Source organism: Mobula birostris, chromosome 12 (assembly GCF_030028105.1).
Source record: "Mobula birostris isolate sMobBir1 chromosome 12, sMobBir1.hap1, whole genome shotgun sequence".
NCBI classification, from domain to species: domain Eukaryota; kingdom Metazoa; phylum Chordata; class Chondrichthyes; order Myliobatiformes; family Myliobatidae; genus Mobula; species Mobula birostris.
In genome coordinates, this window is record NC_092381.1 from 22297364 (window position 1) to 22316969 (window position 19606).

The window sequence follows — 19606 nt, forward strand, 5'->3', positions numbered from 1 at the left end:
GCCTCTGGCAATGATCTTTGCATCATCAATGGGGTTGGGAGAGGTTCCGGAGGATTGGAGGGTTGCAGATGTCATTCCCTTGTTCAAGGAAGGAGGTAGAGATAACCCAGGAAATTATAGGCCAGTGAGTCTTACTTCAGTGGTCGGTAAGTTGATGGAAAAGATCCTCAGAGGCAGGATCTATGAACATTTGGAAAGGCATAATATGATTAAGAATAGTCAGCATGGCTTTGTCAAAGGCAGGTCGTGCCTTATGAGCCTGATTGAATTCTTTGAGGAGGTAGCAAAACACATTGATGAAAGTAGAGCAGTAGATGTAGTGTATATGGATTTCAGTAAGGCATTTGATAAGGTTCCCCTTGCAAGGCCCCTTCATAAAGTAAGGAGGCATGGGATCCCAGGTGACCTTGCTTTGTGGATCTAGAATTGGCTTGCCCACAGAAGGTAAAGGGTGGTTGTAGATGGGTCATATTCTGCATGGAGGTTGGTGACAAGTGGTGTTCCGCAGGGATCTGTTCTGGGACCTCTCCTCCTTGTGATTTTTATAAATGACCTGGATGAGAAAGTGGAGGAATGGGTTAGTAAATTTGCTGATGACACAAAGGTTGGTGGTGTTGTGGATAGTATGGAGGGCTGTCAGAGGTTACAGTGGGGCATCGATAGGATGCAAAGCTGAGCTGAGAGGTGTCAGATGGAGTTCAACCCAGATAAGTGTGAGGTGGTTCATTTTGGTAGGTCAAATATGATGGCGGAATATAGTAAGACTCTTGGCAGTGTGGAGGATCAGAGGGATCTCAGGGTCCAAGTCCATAGGACACTCAAAGCTGCTGCATAGGTTGACAGTGTTGTTAAGAAGGCATATGGTTTGTTGGCCTTCATCAACAGTGGGATTGAGTTCAAGAGTTGTGAGATAATGTTACAGCTATTTAAGACCCTGGACAGACCCCACTTGGAGTACTGTGTTCAGTTCTGGTCACCTCACCACAGGAAGGATGTGGATACTATAGAGAGAGTGCAGAGGAGATTTACAAGGATGTTGCCTGGATTGGGGAGCATGCCTTATGAGAATATTTGGCCATTTCTCCTTGGAGTGACAGAGGATGAGAGGTGACCTGATACAGGTGTATAAGATGAGGAGAGGCATTGATCGTGTGGATACCCAGAGGTTCTTTCCCAGGGCTGAAATGGCTAACACGAGGGGGCATAGTTTTAAGGTGCTTGGAAATAGGTACTGTACTGAGAAGATGTCAGGGGCAAGTTTTTCACACAGGGAGCGGTGGGTGGGTGGAAAACACTGCCGGTGACAGTCGTGGAGGAGAATACAATAGGGTATTTTAAGAGACCCTTAGACAGGTACATGGAGCTTAGGAATATAGAGGGCTATGTGCTAGGGAAATTCTAGGTAGTTCCTAGATTAGGTTTCATGGTCAGCACAACATTGTGGATCGAAGGGATTTCACACGCTGTAGATTCATATGTTCTAAGTTGTATGTTCTCACTAAAAGTAAAGTACTTTTTTCCCTTTTTCCACTATTTATTTAAATTTTTAAATATAAAAGTCAACTGTTCATTTTCCCCATAGGCCTTAGCTGTAAAGTTCCTCCAGCATTTTGTGTATCTTGCTCAAGATACCCAGCATTTGCATAATCTATTGTGTCCCCACTGGGTTTTTACCGATTGATTTTTTTGAACGCTCCGCCGCTATTGGCGCACCGCTTCTCCCGGGCGGCAGGGGGCGCTGTGGGCAGCCAGCGCGGATTCCTCAGCGCCCAGGTACCTCCTGTCACAATGTTTCCTCCGGCTGGTTACGTAGTGCGCATGCGCACTATGAACGGCCTCTTTTTTCCAGCTGGGCGGAATTCGCCTGCCCCAGAAAATCGCCTGGTCCCGGGTGACAGAGGGTGAAATCCGCTCAAAATGGTTGGTTTGTTCCCAAATAACCATCTGCACTCTTCGCTAATTGTTGCCTTCATCCATGGGGGGCTTCAGAAAACGGGCAGCGGGTTGCGGTGCCCAGGATGGCATTAGATTATCGGGGAGTTCCAGCGGCCGATCTGTCTTCTCCAACGTGGCCATTGCAGCCGCTCTGTAGAAGGGGGTTGGCTGCCGGGCTGCTGGTCTTGCTGCCGCCTGCAGCATTCATGCATTATTCTGCTTTTTTTTTAAACAACATTAATTATTGTGTGGTTAAGTGAGCGCGCGGGCAAATTATTTTACTCTGCAAGCGATGCTGGCCCACTGGTGCTCTGCTGAAGGTAGGCCCAGGGCTGTACTGTACAAGTTAATGCTTAAGTTTGGCTACTGGTGTTAGCTCTGTAAGAAGTAAACTTTTTAAGTTGATGGTCTCGATTATGTTTTCATCGTCGGCCTTTTGAGTTCTGTAAGTTTTTAAGAGGAATCAATTTATAGAGCCGGTTTAACAGTAACTTGTAATGATGCAGCAGCTTTGACGGTGAACTGCCCTCCCAAAGCACGTGAGGTAATTGGAAAATGAAAAAAAAGCCTGGTGAAAGGAATGATAGTGACCAGGTCTTTTTAAGGGAGAAGGTTACATAGCAGACCAGAAGCTGGAAGTATGGCTATCGGCGTTTAATCGTTTAAATGTAGGGGGAGAGGTCCTATTTCGATTGCTGTAGGTATATTTACGGGTTGTACAGAGTCTTGAAGAAATAAGTTTTGGAGAGAGAGTACTGAAAATTTGCACGAGGCTTTCAAAATTGATGTATCTCTTAATTGGGAGCCTGTGATTAGAATTTTGGTGCGAAGGAAGATGGTCATGTTAATGGCTGAGGGAACCTGGTGGCAACTGTGGTAGAGCAAAGTAGGTTGGGACCAGGTGTGTCCTTTTGCATTTGTTGAAACTGAATGTGCCTGAGGATTTTGGTATTAGTTTAGATGAGGCATGAACAGTTAATCTTATCCTTATGTAAAGGCAGGTTGAACTGTGGTGCGGGGTATGTGAAACGTTGGGCATTAAGTTGTGAGGAAGGCTACGCATGGTAATGGGCAGTTTGGATTGTTTGCATCCATTATTTACAGAATTCTCATCTCGAAGGATTTAAGTGTTTTGGTCATGTTCACTTGGATTTTGTTCTTACACTTTATTGTGTTTCTCTAACACAGGGATTTGTTAAAGTTGTGAAGAGCAAGGCATACTTCAAGCGATACCAAGTGAAGTTCAGGAGGAGGAGAGGCAAGTTAACCGGAGAGTCTGTCTGTTACGTTTTTTGAAGGCTGTCCGTTAATGTACCACAATCTGCTGGTCATTGGTGGGATTTTATCTCAACGTTTTATCTCTTATTTTCAGAGGGAAAGACCGATTACTTTGCACGAAAACGCTTGGTGGTACAAGACAAAAACAAGTACAATACTCCCAAATATCGGATGATTGTACGATTCACCAACCGGGACATCATATGCCAGGTAAAGACCTTGCATTAATAATTTCTGATTAGTATTAGAATCTGTTAAAGTTTGAAAGTTTTGTTATTTTTTTGCATTGATGAACAAAATTATTTTGGGTTCTTCCACAGATTGCATATGCAAAGATTGAGGGCGATGTAATTGTATGTGCTGCATATGGCCATGAATTACCCAAGTATGGCATCAAAGTTGGACTTACAAACTATGCTGCATCCTATTGCACTGGTCTACTTCTTGCCCGTAGGGTAAGTTGAAAAGTACATTGAATTTTTACTCATATAACTTCTTTGGTATGGCATAACTTATTTTTGAGGAAAACATATTACTTGCGTTTCCTGTTGTGGATTATGTACCAGCAATTATGTACTCTGATTTTGTCTATAACCATCTAATTATTTCTTTAATGAAAGCCATTTATTCCTTTATTGAGATACAGCATAAAATAAGCCCATTCGGCCCTTCAAGCCATGCATCCGGTAACCCCTGATTAAACCCTAGTGTAATCACAGGACAATTTACAATGACCAATTAACCTACCAACCAATTCATCTTTGGACTGTGGGAGGAAACCAGAGCACCCAGACAAAATCCATGTGGTCACGGGGAGAGAATGTACGAACTCCTTACAGGCAGTGGCAGGAATTGAACCTGGTTCGCTGATACTGTAAAGCACTGTGCTACTGCGCCACCCCTATTTATGGCAAATATTGTATATTTTAACAGCAAAGTATACTTTTAGGTATGGATTAGGTTTAGGTGTAGGGTTTATGTTGGATTTTGAAATTTCACTAATTGAGGTAGAGACTTAATGTCTCAGGTTTTCATCAGCAAATTGAAATTTTAACACAGCCGGAAGTCTGAACTGCCAGAAGCAGGGGCACACATGAAATACTGGAGTAACTCAGCAGGTCTGAGTTACTCCAATAAAGAGTGGAAGTAGGCTGAGATCCTGCATTAGGACTTGGATTAAAACGTCGACTTTAATTCTTGTTCATAGATGCTGCCTGACCTAAGATTTGTGTGTTACTCTGGGTTTCCAGCACCTGCAGCATCTTTCAATTACGGTATCAGTTGCAGCAACGTTTTGGGTTCACGTTGCACTTTCACTGTCAAAGGATTTCTCAAGATTTTTAAAAATGTTGATTCGGAGACAAGGAGGTAGAACAGTTCTAAAGGTGTCAATTGAGGGAATTTTAATAAAAAAAATAGGTTTGTGGTTATTCTGGAGGGGTTATTCATTGTGAAGTACAGCACAGAAACAGGCCCTTCAGCCCATCTAGTCTGTGCCAAACCATTTAAACTGGCTACTCCCATTGACCTGCACCAGAACCATAGCACTCCACATCGCTACAATCTATGTACCTCTCAGTACTTCCCTTAAACATTGAATTCAAACTCACATGCGCCATGTGTACTGGCAGCTCATTCCACGCTCTCACAATCCTCTGAGTGAAGAAGTTTCCCCTCATGTCTCCCTTTTACTTTTCACCTGTCACTCTTAACTCATGAAATCTAGTTGTAGTCCCACCCAATCTCAGTGGGAAAACGCTTGCTTGCATTTACCCCATCCGTACCCCTCATAATTTTATACATGCCCATCACATCTCAATCTTCTACATTCCAAGGAACCTGTTCAATTTTACATCTTTCCTGTAGGTAGATGACCAGAATTGTACATAATTCTCCAAATCAGGCTTCATTGATTTCTTTTACAACTTCAACATAACATCCCAAGTCCTGTACTCAATACTTTGATTTATGAAGGACAGCGTGCCAAAAGCTTGCTTTATGGCCCTGCCTACCTGTGATGCCATTTTCAATGAATTAGGGACCTGTATTCCCAGATTCCTTTGTTTTACAGCACTCCTCAGTGCCTTACCTTACTCTGTAAGACCTACCCTGGTTGGTCCCACTAAAGTGTGACACCTCTGCGTTGAATTTCATCTGCCATTTTTCCAGCAGATCCAGATCCCACTGGTAGCTCTGGACTTCGTTGCTGTGCACTGCACCCCTATCTTGGGGTGATCTGCAAATTTGCCGATCCAGTTTGGCACATTGTCATCGATATCAGTGAACCCAGCATCGACCCCTGTGGCACTCCACTAGTCACATGCCTTCAGTCAGAGAGGCAACTGTTTACTGCCGCTCTCTGGCTTCTCCGACAAGACCAATGTCTAATCCAATTTCCTACCTCATCCTAAATGCCAAGAATTGAACCATTTTGACCAACTTCCCATGTGGGACCTTGTCAAAAGCCTTGCTAAAGCCCAAGTAGACAACATCCACTGCTTTGACTTCAACTTTCCTGGTAATTTCCTTAAAAACACACTATAATATAGGTTAAACACGACACATCATGCACGAAGCCATGCAGACTATTCCCAATCAGTCTATGTCTAAATACTTGTATATCAAGTCCCTTAGTCTCAAGTTCCAGTGACTTTTCCATGACTGCTGTCAGGCTTACTGGTCTTGCCTCACATCTGTGTCCACCTCCTGAATAAAGCAACCATTCAAGATCTCCCCCCACCTCTTTTGGCTCCAAGCATAGATTACCGTTCTGATCTTCCAGAGGACTGATTTTTGTCCCTTTTGCTCTTAACATCGTCAGAACCCCTTAGGGTTCTTCACCTTGTCTGCCAGAGAATGATCGTGCCTTCTTTCAGTTCTCCTAACTTAAGGGTTCTCTTGCATTTCTTGTACTCCAGGAGTACCTTATTTGATTTGACCAGCCTATACCTACTGTGCATCTCCTTTTTTGCTTAACCAGGGCCTCAATATCCCTTGAAAGCCAAAGTTCCATAAAAGTGATATCTTTACCTTTTTATTCTGACTGGCACGTTCAGTCTTTGTAGTCTCAAAATTTCTCCCTTGAAGGCCTCCCATTTTCCAAGTACACCTTTGCCAGAAAACAGCCTGTCCCAATCCTCACTGAACACTGGCCAGATTCATACCATCCAAAGTGGCTTTCTCCAGGTTAGAATCTCAACTGGCAAACCAGACCTATCTTTTTCCATATTTACTTTGAAATCAATGGCATTATAGCCACGAGATGCAGGGTGTTCCCCTACACAAGCCTCTGTACCCTGTATTATGGGAGGTATTCCAACATGTAGCTGCCAGGGATGGAGACTGTACAGAAGACTAGATTTGGGTCAAAAATAGGGGTTGATATTGGGACAGATTAAGTTGTGTGTCCATGAGCTTCAACCACAATGTAATGCTGTGGAACATTCTGAAGGCTTAGTAAGTTACAACTTGATCTGTAGTTGGGAAAGGTGAGTGACAGGGGGCAACATTTCTAGAGGGGAAGTTGCAGGAAGAAGGGAGCTGCCACCTTTAATATTGCTCATTTAATAAATATCTGGCACTAAATCTGACTACTGCAGAGGCAGTGTTTTTCTTCCATTGTTATACAGCTTTAGTGTTGGATTCATACTCACACTTCATGTGATCTAAGGCTTAAGGAGCATGAGGATGGCCTTTCCTTGTAAAAAGGCCAAGAAATCATCATTTCCCTGTGGGTTTGTAGTTCTGCAATTTACAGTGCTGATAAAAGTCAGGCCCCAGTTGCTGTACTTGGGATTTTGATACCCTAAAATCTAGTTGTCCAAAGTATGTATAATAGATGATTGTCTGGACAATGCATGGATTTATTTTGAAACGAAATGGACTTCTCACTGTTATATTATCTTGAAAACAGCTACTCAACAAATTTGGGCTGGACAAGATCTATGAGGGTCAGGTGGATGTAACTGGTGATGAATACAATGTGGAAAGCATCGATGGAAAACCCAGTGTCTTCACCTGCTATCTTGATGCTGGGCTTGCCAGAACCACCACAGGCAACAAAGTCTTTGGAGCTTTGAAAGGTGCAGTTGATGGTGGCCTGTCTATTCCACACAGGTAAGAGAAATTCTCAGTCCAGTTTTCATTAGGCATTTCATATTTTGTAAGTTTCAATTCAACTTCAAGCACTACAGTTTTACATTGAAAGGAACAAACTTTGTAAAAGCTCAAGATACTGATATGTGAAAGAGGTGTGCCATACCAATTCTTGCCTCAGATTGCATGCTGTCTTATCAGGAATAAAATGGGTGGATAGTGTCGAGTAGTTGACAGAAAACAGTATTAGAAGTTAATCTTGATGTAATTGTTATAGTCTCTGACCAGTTAAAGCTTTTATGGAAATTTCTTTCTGAAGTAAGTGATTTTTTTCAAATACAGTGAATTCTGGTTAATTGGGACCAGTACATTTTGGCCCCAATTTAGCGGCCATCCCATTTGTTTTTATTTAATGGTACAGTTTGGAGTAGGTCCTTTGAGGTATGCTGCCCTGGTGACCCCTGATTAACCCTAAACTAATCTCAGAACAACTTACAATAACCAATCAACCTGTGTCTTTGGTCTAAGTAGAGGCCTAGAGTAAACCCTTATATTCCACTTAGAGACCACTTACCAATTGGCACTGGAATTGAACTCTGGAATGCCATCAGTTGTAATAGCATGTTAGCTGAAGTTTCATGAAAATAGTTAAAAGTAAAAAAGACAAACTCTTTTTTAACTGAGTAATTATAGAAACATAGAAAATAGGTGCAGGAGTAGGCCTTTTGGCCCTTCGAGCCTGCACCGCCATTCATTACGATCATGGCTGATCATCCAACTCAGAACCCTATACCTGCCTTCTCTCCATACCCCCTGATCCCTTTAGCCACAAGGAACTTATCTTACTCCCTCTTAAATATAGCCAATGAACTGGCCTCAACTGTTTCCTGTAGCAGAGAATTCCACAGATTCACCACTGTCTGTGAAGAAGTTTTTCCTAATCTCGGTCCGAAAAGGCTTCCCCTTTATCCTCAAACTGTGACCCCTCGTTCTGGATTTCCCCAACATCGGGAACAATCTTCCTGCATCTAGCCTGTCCAATCCCTTTAGAATTTTATACGTTTCAATCGGATACCCCCCTCAATCTTCTAAATTCCAGAGAGTATAAGCCTTGTCGATCCAGTCTTTCATCATATGAAAGTCCTGCCATCCATCCCAGGAATCAATCTGGTGAACCTTCTTTGTACCCCCTCTATGGCAAGAATGTCTTTCTTCAGATTAGGGGACCAAAACTGCACACAATACTCTCGGTGTGGTCTCACCATGGCCTTGTACAACTGGAGTAGAACCTCCCTGTTCCTGTACTTGAATCCTCTTGCTATGAATGCCAGCATACCATTCGCCTTTTTCACCACCTGCTGTACCTGCATGCCCACTTTCAATGACTGGTGTATAATGACACCCAGGTCTCGTTGCACCTCCCCTTTTCTTCATCGGCCACCATTCAGATAATAATCTGTTTTCCTGTTCTTGCCACCAAAGTGGATAACCTCACATTTATCCACATTAAATTGCATCTGCCATGAATTTGCCCATTCACCTAACCTATCCAAGTCACCCTGCATCCTCTTAGCATCCTCCTCACAGCTAACACTGCCGCCCAGCTTCGTGTCATCCGCAAACTTGGAGATGCTGCACTTAATTTCCTTGTCTAAGTCATTAATGTATATTGTAAACAGCTGGAGTCCCAGCACTGAGCCTTGCGGTACCCCACTGGTCACTGCCTGCCATTCTGAAAAGGTCCTGTTTATTCTCACTCTTTGCTTCCTGTCTGCCAGCCAATTCTCTATCCACATCAATACCCCCAATACCGTGTGCTTTAAGTTTGCACACTAATCTCCTGTGTGGGACCTTGTCAAAAGCCTTTTGAAAATCCAGATATACCACATCCACTGGTTCTCCTCTATCCACTGTACTAGTTACATCCTCAAAAAATTCTATGAGATTTGTCAAACATGATTTTCCTTTCACAATCCATGCTGACTTTGTCTGATGATTTCACTGCTTTCCAAATGTGCTGTTATCACATCTTTGATAACTGACTCTACCATTTTCCCCACCACCGATGTCAGGCTGACCGGTCTATAATTCCCCAGTTTCTCTCTCCCTTTTTTAAAAAGCGGGGTTACATTAGCCACCCTCCAATGCTCAGGAACTAATCCAGAATCTAAAGAGTTTTGAAAAATTATCACTAATTCATCCGCTATTTCTTGGGCTACTTCCTTAAGCACTCTGGGATGCAGACCATCTGGCCCTGGGGATTTATCTGCCTTTAATCCCTTCAATTTACCTAAAATACTATGTACTTAAATGAAATGCAGAACAGATTAGAAGAGCATAGTACTGCTATATAATACTGCTATAGTACTATAAATCTGTATTAGTTCCTAATAGGCACCTGGTGTAACTAATGGACTGTCTTCATACAATTTTCCATGATTTCATCCTCCAGATCTTCATTTTCATTATATAACATTCAAGATTATTGTTGATTCTTTAATTCTTCGTAGTAGCTAATTTGTTGAAATGGCTTCATTTTTCACTCCTGGTTGTTTCTAGCATCTCCAAGCCTGAATGCTTGAAACCGCAATGAGCAATACAGTTCTGAATTGTTTTGCTGCTTATTTCTCACCAGCTATCTCACAAGAACATAACCACATGCCCTGACTCTAGTTAAGTAACCAACCTATGAAACAGCCACACAAGTGCAAGTTAGAGATTGTTCGGTAATAGTTTCCTGTCCCAATTAAGTGACATAGCATCCCAAATAAACAAAGTGAATCCTGGCTACTTTCTTCATCTAGTCCCAAATAGGCAGCTGCCTTGATCAAGTGATGACCCAGTTAACGGGAACCCACTGCTATATTGGTATCTAAGCACAGAAGTGTGAGCTCAGAAGCAAGAACCTATGGAATTGGTGCCGAAAGCGGTCATTAGAGCATAAAATTCAGAGCGATGCATTAGTGACAGTTACTATGCGGAGAACCTGGCACAAATTCCCACAGAATGCTGATGTGCTCACATCCCAATGAATTGCTCACGGTCTGGTTGAGCAGGCTGGGGCAAGTGATGTGTGGCTGCTCAGTGCTGAGACGTGGGATTTGGGGCTGCGTCTGGCTGGTATTTATTGCTAAGTATTCATAGCGCTTTGACAGACACCTGGATTTGTGGTCACTCATCACCTCCCTTTGGTCAGATTGCATCTGCTGTGTCCCCTTTCCTTTGGCTTGCTACACATTTCTTCCCAAAAGTTGAGATTCTTGTTGATCGACCTGGTCTGTGGCGAGTAGTATAGCCAAGCAAAGACTGAAAGAAAGTGGTTATCATCGCATGCTGTTTTCTCACTGTTACTGTCAGGTAGGAGGTACAGAAGCCTGAAGGCGTACACAGCAATTCAGGAACAACTTCTTCCCCTCTGCCATCCGATTCCTGAATGGACAATGATCCCTTGGACACTACCTCACTAGATTCTATATACGTATATTGTATTTTCTCTTCTATTTTACTTCTATCTTCTACTTTCTGCATTGAACTGCTGCTACTAAGTTAAATTTCGCATCGCATGCAGGTGATGATAAACCTGATTCTGATTCCAACAGATTGAGGGGAGGGGGTTGAGCCTGTAGGATTCAGGTGAACCTGAGACGTGGACAAGCTGCAACCTGTCCTCAGCAGTTGCTACACTTGGCCATATCGGCTGAGGTGCAGTCCTGAGCCATACCTGAGCACGGTGTGGGGGTTCGTTTGTTCTTCAGAGCAGCAATAAGAGGTTCAGGGATTGGCTCGAGGTGCACAATGACTTAGAGATTCCTTGACACAAGGCACGCCAGAGGGTAAACATCAGTAAACTTGGTTCTCTGAGGTTCCTGTATATTTTTGAGGGGAATTTGTTAGCTTTTGCTTGATGTGTTCTAAGTCTTCCATGACTAAAATCTTGTGTTGCAAAGTAAGAGTGAATAGAATACTAGAAGTTCAAAGTAAATTTGTTATCAAAGTCCATATGTCACTATATACAATTGTGAGATTAATTTTCTTATGGACATAATCACAACGAAAGACCACACCATCAGGGCAGACAACTTGTGTGCAAAAGACACACTGTACGAGAAAAATAATAAATAAGCAAGAAATATAAGTTGTGGGAACGGTTCAGTGATGGGGCAAGTGAAGTTGATTGAAGTTAGCCCCTCTGGTTCAAGAGCCTGTAATAACTTTCTGAATCTTTGTGTCCTGAGGATCCTGCACCACCTTCCTGAATGTAGCAGCAAGAAGAGGCATTATGATATGGGTGGTGGAGGTCCCTGATGATGGATGCTGTTTTCCTGTGATGGACTGGCCTATGTCCACTACTTTTTGTAGAATTTTCTGTTCAAACGCATTGAAGTTTGTCAAAGTCTTATACTCATGTCTAACATAATTTAATTTCCCAGCACTAAACGATTCCCTGGTTATGATTCTGAGAGCAAGGAGTTCAATCCTGAAGTTCATCGTAAGCATATCTTTGGGTTGAATATAGCAGAGTATATGCGCTACCTGATAGATGAGGACGAAGATGTCTACAAGAAGCAATTTTCTCAGTACATCAAACATGGAATCACAGCTGACATGGTAAGGAACTACTATAACCTTCCTGTTATTGAAGTATGCATTTGATTCTGGCAAAAAAATATGGGGTTGGGGTGGTGAATAAACATTCATCTGAAGATTATGTTTAAAGGGATTGAATAGTAAATTAAAGGCACATGAATGACCTAGGGCTTTTTTCTTTGGGGCAAAGGAGGTTGAGAGGTATAGAAGACGAGGTATAGAGTGAGTTGATATTCAGAGACTTTCCCAGGGTGGAAATGGTTAATATGAAGCCCTATCAATTTTAGGTGATTGACATTTCCCTTTAGTTTCCACAAGAGGCAAATTTTTTGCATGTAGTATGGGTATGTGGAATGTGCTGCTGGGCTGGTGGCAGAGGTTAGCTGCATCATAGAGATTTAAGAAACTTGGATAAGCACATAGATGATAGAAAAATGGAGCATTATGAGTGGTTAGATAATTGAGTAGGTTAAAAGGTTGGCACATGGTGGGCTGAACTATTGTGCTGTAATGTTATGTTTTCAAAACTGTTGCTATGGGTTACAATGATTTGCAGTAATGGAATGGTAATTTGCTCAGAATTTAAACTCGTGTTGGTTTGGAGAAACAAGACGTAATTGTACAAGACATTGAGACTGCATTTGGAGTGTTCTGTGCTGTAGTACTTTGTGGGACTTAGAATTAAATGGATGGGACCAGAGTTATTCAGCTGGTCTACAGGTGGAGAGAGGGAATGATGAATGCTGTTGCTGCTATGGTTGATTGGAGCAGAGTGTACTTGTCCTGAATTGTTGAACTTTCTCCTCTTTTGGTGTGTTGAATGACGTAATTGAATAGTGAATAACATTCTGTCAGATCCATATTGGTACTCTGTAAATCAATCCCATCAGTCCCAATTTCCTTTTGATATCACTGATGTGGGTTTTCATTACCTGGGTAGGCAGAGAGTTCTTGGCCATTGCCATTTGCTGTATGAAGAAAACAGTTTAACATGGCTAAAGTCTCTTTGGAACCACTGTGGGAATGTACATGTGCCTCTTATGAAACCTAGTAATTTGCCAGGATGGGATGTCAAGATGCTCGGGATTCTCCTTGCACAAAAAAAACGGGTGTAGTTTCAAGATAGCTGGTCACTTAAAGCAGAGATGTGTACAACTAAGAGTGTGGAATCTCATTAATTTTCTATCCCAAAGAATCAGTGTTAGATATTTGAAATGGAGTAGATTTAAAAGCTTCAGGGAATCGAGGGTCTTGGGGATCTGGAATAGCTGAGCAACATATGTTACGATGATGAATGGTGAGGCAGACGAGGATCCAGATAGCCTACTCTTGTGAACTGTCAATAAGTTCTGCACCCTCATTGATCCATGACGAGTCCTCAAGTAGCCTCTTTATTTGTACCTTTTCATACTGACATTTAGACTGTTACCTCTTGTCCTTTCTTCCAAATTGTATCATCTCATACATTTGAGTCAAATTGCATCCACCACTGGTCTGCCCAAACTTCTAACACTAGATTAGCCATTCTCCCAATGCAGTAGGTTGATACTACTTTCTTTGCTTCACTTCAGTTTGGGATCTTCAGTGAATTTAAACACTTTACACTGTTTTCCAATAGTGAGGAAGGTTGAGGATCAGCTGGAGAGTTGAACAGAGCAATTGCACATGGAACTTCACCCCAAGTGTGAGATGAAGCATGTTTTTGGAGGGCAAATGAGATGTGATGCACACAGTAAATTGTGTGTTGATGAACAGAGGAATTCAACGATACCAAGTTGGTAGGTCCCTGAAAATAGCAGTACAGTTGGATATAATGAGGCATGCTTGCTGCCTTTGGATTGGGCACAGAATGTAGAAACTGTATGCCATGTTACATCTTTTAAAACTATTTACTAGGCAGCACCTGGAGTAGTGCATGCAGTTCTGGGTGCCATGCTATAGGAAGGATGTGATTGCACTGGAGAGGAAGCAGAGGTTCACAAGGTTGTTGGATTGGAGTTTAAAGTGGAGGCTTATCAGGCTGTTTATTTCCCCTGGAGAACAGTAACTGAAGACCTGATGGGGATTTTCCTTTAATGGTGCTAAAATTGAGGGTTGGGTAACCTTGATTAGATTCAGGTGGGATCTGAGGTTGGAGAGTATAGGTGGGTACACGGGAGCATGGACACTGTTCCTGTGCTCAATGGCTCATCATTCATCTGTTGTGGCATTTGTGTCTCAATTAAGTGTGGTGTCAACACTGATCCATTTATCGATCACTTTTTTCTGTCCCTGTTTTACCTAAGATGACAAAATGCGAGATACCTAATCAATTTTAAAACTTGCTAGGATTTTGCAAAATATACTATATAATATTTTCAGTGTGTATAAGATGTCTGATTGTGAGTTGTTCTAAATATTTTATACAGATTGAGGATTTGTACAAGAAAGCTCATGCTGCTATTCGAGAAAATCCTATTCATGAGAGGAAGCCCAAGAAAGAAGTCAAGAAAAAGAGGTAACAACTTCACTAATAATAATCTCAAAACTGGTAAAATGTCTTTCTGCAAAATACTCTTTACCTCCTGTAATATTTTCAAATCTTCTATGTAAAATTTATTTTGCTTCATATGAAGCATTGGTCTTCAGCAGTTCCTGTACTTCGATCTATAGCTGTTTGCGAATCATTGCAGGTTCATAAAAGATGAGGGGTATATCTCCAGCAATCACATAGAAGCACAGTTTCTCTGGCAACCATTAATGAACTAGGCTACTGTAGTGCTGCTTTGTATTTATTACACAATCACAAACTGGAAATTCACAGCAGATCGTGAACTACTACAGTTTCAAATTCCTGTTACAAGAAACTAAGTATTTTAATGAGATTAAATACAGCAGTGTGTTCATTGGTGTAAAACAGTGGCTTGAATAATATATATCTTCCCCATCCCACTCAGGATGATGGGATTAACCAACAGGAATGCAATTTAATGACTAGCCAGGAAATTGTCATCGAAAGAAAATGGGCAATAATAGGGAGAGAGCCAAACTAATAAATTGAGGCTAATTTTTTTTTGATAGGAGAAAGTTGAGTTTTACTTTATACTTCATTGTTGCCAAACAACTGATACTAGAACGTACAATCATCATAGCGATATTTGATTCTGTGCTTCCCGCTCCCTGGATTACAAATCAATAGTAAATATTAAAAATTTAAATTATAAATCATAAATAGAAAAATGGAAAGTAAGGTAGTGCAAAAAAAAAACGAGATGCAGGTCCAGATATTTGGAGGTTACGGCCCAGAAACAGGTCAGGATCCGTTCAGCAGTCTTATCACAGTTGGAAAGAAGCTGTTCCCAAATCTGGCCGTACGAGTCTGCAAGCTCCTGAGCCTTCTCCCAGAGGGAAGAGGGACGAAAAGTGTGTTGGCTGGGTGGGTCCTGTCCTGGATTATCCTTGCAGCACTGCTCCGACAGCGTGCGGTGTAAAGTGAGTCCAAGGATGGAAGATTGGTTTGTGTGATGTGCTGTGCCGTGTTCACGATCTTCTGCAGCTTCTTCCGGTCTTGGACAGGACAACTTCCATACCAGGTTATGATGCACCCTAGAAGAATGCTTTCTACAGTGCATCTATAAAAATTAGGGTTTTAGGGGACAGGCCAAATTTCTTTAGTCTTCTCAGGAAGTAAAGGCGCTGGTGGGTCATCTTGGCAGTGGACTCTGCTTAGTTGGACCAAGTCAGGTCATTTGTGATATTGACCCCAAGGAAGTTAAAGCTTTTGACCTGTTCCACTTGCGCACCACCGATGTAAATTGAGTCGTGCAGTTCGCTACTCCTTCTGAAGTCAACAACCAATTCCTTCGTTTTAAGATGTTTCATGAAATTAAGTTTGAGGGTATGGGGCGGGGGTGGGAGCTTTAGGAAGATCATTAAAATTTAGGGTCTTGGCATCAAGACGAGTGTAATGAGAAATTGAGGTTGTGGGGCCAGAACTGCAGGGGTTCATGTTTTTGAAGATTTTCGTATGGGAGGAGACCTGAGGGTGGGGGAGTATGAGACAATTGTGTGATTTTGGAAATAAGATTCTTAAAATGGGTTTAACATGTGAGGAAAGATTTAAAGGAGATCTGAGGGCAAGCGTGTCCATACGCAGAACAAGCACCCAGAAGAGATAATAGAAGACTGATAGTAAAATTACAGAATGGCCTAGGGGCAGTTATGTAGACAAAAAGGATTGAGAGAGATGGACCAAACACAGGCAAATGTGCTTAGTGTAGATAGGCATCATGTGCCAAAAGTCCAGTTAGTGAGAATTAACTGAATCTACTTTCATTCTAATAATGTTGCCTGTCATTGTCTTTACCTAGTTCTCAAATTGATTCTCAACATGTCATTTGCCATAAATTTTTTCACTCAAAACACTCCCGTTTTTTTTTGGTTGCTTTGATCTATTTTCTTTACCTTTTCACCAATTAGTGACTCTGAAATTCTATATTTGTTTCTCATCTGCTTGCCCCTTACCCTGACCAGCTAGTTGTTTCCTGAAACACTAACCCCCTCCTAAACCATTCCTTCATTTATCAGATTCTGTTGATTTTTATTTAAGGTGTTCCTGTTCAGCCTTTTTGCATGTCATACAATGTCTTTTAGCCCTGAGCTCGAAGTAATAGATAAGTATAAACTCTAAATTTTAATACATTACCAAGTTCTGCTTTACTAAATATTATAATTTCTTTGCTAATTTTGCAGGTGGAACCGCCCCAAGATGTCCTTGCAACAGAGAAAGGATCGTATTGCTCAAAAGAAGGCCAGCTTCCTAAGGGCACAAGAACAATCTGCAGACAGTTGAAGGGTGCTTTCAGCAATTGTTTTAAAAAATCATCTGAATTCACATTAACTAAAATAAATTTTAAAAGAATTCTCTTGTTGAATATTCATGAGTGGAAACCCTGTGGAAACTTACTTTTCACCTTCAGTCCCCACGTTGAGAAACTCATTTTTATTTTATTAGTAGATATGAAGGATGCAGAGGTTGGAAGCCAGTACCAAATGGGATGTAAATTTACTTTGCTAAAGAAAGGAATTGTATATTTTCATTGGAAAGTTTGTTTTTATTCTGAAAGAATAAGTAGAATGGAACGATACAGGAGAGTAATAGGAGTCGATCTTAATGAACCAGGTAAAATTCTGGAGCTTGACAGGGTTGATTTTGAGAATTTTTTTTGTGGGACGAATCAGTCCTACGGCACAGAATCTGGTCCTTCAACCAGCCATGTCCATGTTGACGTTTTTTGATCATCCTATTTGTCTGCGTTGGAACTGTATTCTATGCATTGCTTATCTTTTTAAGTGTCTATCAAAATACCTCTTAAATGGAGTTATTGTATCTGATTCCACCACCTTGTGGTAGTATATATTCCAGATATCAGCCACTATAAAATACCTTTTTCAGATTTCCTTTCTCCCACCTCTTATATGTCCCTCTTTTATGTACCTCCAGCAGTTTCCTTTCTCCTAGACTAAGGAAAGCCCAGTTATCCAATCCCTAGGACAGGCAACAGTATATTGTAAAATCCTAAAGCATTGTCACGTACAAAAGGGGTTTGGGGTTTGTGAATTCCAAAAATTCTAAATGCATAGAGCCCTATGTATTCATTTAACACGACAGATTTGTGAAAAATATGGTGATCGGATGGGAAATAGATTCGATTAGATATTCTTTGAAGGGCAGAGGTATCCTTGTACCATTTTATTGCCAGAGCTGTATTATCAGACTAAGGAAATATTTTCTCCTCAATTTGCCTTGGAAAGTCTGTCTTGAGTGTTCATGTACTCCTTTTTAATGGCATGGTTGGTTTTAGCTCTGCGTGTTTTGGATTTCGTTTTAACTGTATGAACTTTCAGCTTGCTTTTATAGTGATGAATATATTTGAATTTGTTATAAAACAGAACTATTCAGTAGTCTTACACCCTTTCTATCCAGTAAGGGTGTAACCTAGGGTGCGAACTTTCAGGCTTTTGTATCTTATGCCTGAGGGGAGAAAAGTGTGCAGGATGGATGGGATTTTTGATTATGCTGCCTACTTTACTGAGGCAGTGAGAAGGGCAGATGCTGTGTGAGGGGAGGCTGGTTTCTGTGATGTGCTGAGCTGTGTCTCCAATCCTGCAGAAGGTCCTGCTGTGGTTAGGGCATTATTAATATCCTACTGGAAAATCACGAAGACAGGAGCAGTAATCTGGCAAATGGTGTCAGGAAGTGGAAGTTGTGAATTTTGGTAAGGGGATCATGAGGTTTATTATCTAGAGAGTAATAGCAGGCAGGTCCAACTAGTAGTTCAAGGCAAATTACGCATTAGCCTTTATTGTACAAATGGGCAGGTTTTATTACAGTCATACAGGGTATTGTAGAGGATATGCATTGCAGGGTGTCTCAGAGGGCCACCAGGATAAATCATATCTTTTAATGGGCGAAAAGAGCACAATTTCGCTTGCATTCTTTGGAGTTTAAAAAGATGAGTGGTGACCTTATTTAGGTAAGACCCAAAGGGAGCCAGCATAATTATCACAAACATGAGGAAACCAGAATAGCTGGAGGGAATCTATGTAGTCATGGGAAGAATATACAAACACCTGGTAGCCTGCTAAGTAAGTAATGAGGAAAGCTAATGTTATATTGTTAGGGAAAACTGAATACAAGAGAATCTGCAGATGCTGGAAATCCAAGCAACACAAAGTGTTGGGAGGAATTCAGCAAGCCAGGCAGCATCTATGGGAAATGCGTACAGTTGATGTTTCAGGCCGAAACTCTTAGGTAACTGGTATGAAAACTGGATTTTGTTTAAGGAAGCATGCAAGTTGTAGGAAGCAATGCTGAGATGTATTTTAGCAATACCTTATATTAATGGGTTATTTTTATGAATAAAGATTTGACAGGCTTGGCTTGGAGTTTGGAAAAGTTAGAGGAAATTAGTGTGAAATAAATTCTTGAAGGGACATCCTCAAAGATACTTGTGGGAGAATTTAGAACTAATCTGAAAAATAGGTGCTTTATTAAGACATGAAGTAAAATAACCTCGGGCAAGTATTTTGAATTTATTTGTAATGGCAGGGGTTTAAAGGTAGCTGAGGTTGCAATTAGATAACCAATTTTATTTAGCAGTGGCATGTGCTTAATTCACTTATCTGACCCGACAACAGTAAGATTGAGAAGTAAGCATAAAGTAAAGGCAACACTTTAAAGTGAGTTTTAAAAGCATGTAAATTACATTGGTTCTAATCTGAAATCACAATTTCAATTGTTGAACCTTGGGTGTATTCTGGGCACTTGAGATCTGATTTTGGGGAAGGTGTACAAGAGTTTTGATGAAATCCTGTAATGAATTGCTTACCTAAGAGGTGAGCAGGTAAAATAACTTGAGCATTAAAGGAATAGGAAAGTTGGTCAACATCCAGAGTAGCAAAAACTTCACCCCAATTTGAAACAACTTTTCCATCATTTGACTTGTCACACTGCACCCCCATGCAACGCAATGCACTATAATAAAAATCATCACACTGCACCCCCATGCAACGCAATGCACTATAATAAAAATAGAAACCTGAGGAAGGCAGTCATGTGGAAAGAACAGGGAATTATCAGAACAGCAGTTACAGGTTCTTAATGAGACTTAAGAATGGTTCTGTTCACCATCCAAATCAGTATAATACTAAATTACCTCATTACCTGACT

At 41.3% G+C, this 19606-nt stretch overlaps 1 protein-coding gene across 1 annotated transcript; it reads left to right on the forward strand.

Moving 5' to 3' along the window:
• The first annotated feature begins 1813 nt into the window (after positions 1 to 1813).
• On the forward strand, positions 1814 to 16795 carry LOC140205781 (large ribosomal subunit protein uL18A). Its single transcript, XM_072273446.1, has 8 exons — positions 1814 to 1920; positions 3124 to 3193; positions 3308 to 3423; positions 3534 to 3668; positions 7127 to 7329; positions 11739 to 11916; positions 14304 to 14392; positions 16627 to 16795. Exons 1-8 carry the CDS (start codon positions 1918 to 1920, stop codon positions 16724 to 16726), a joined length of 894 nt encoding a protein of 297 aa, XP_072129547.1. The 5' UTR covers positions 1814 to 1917; the 3' UTR covers positions 16727 to 16795.
• The last annotated feature ends 2811 nt before the right edge of the window (positions 16796 to 19606 follow it).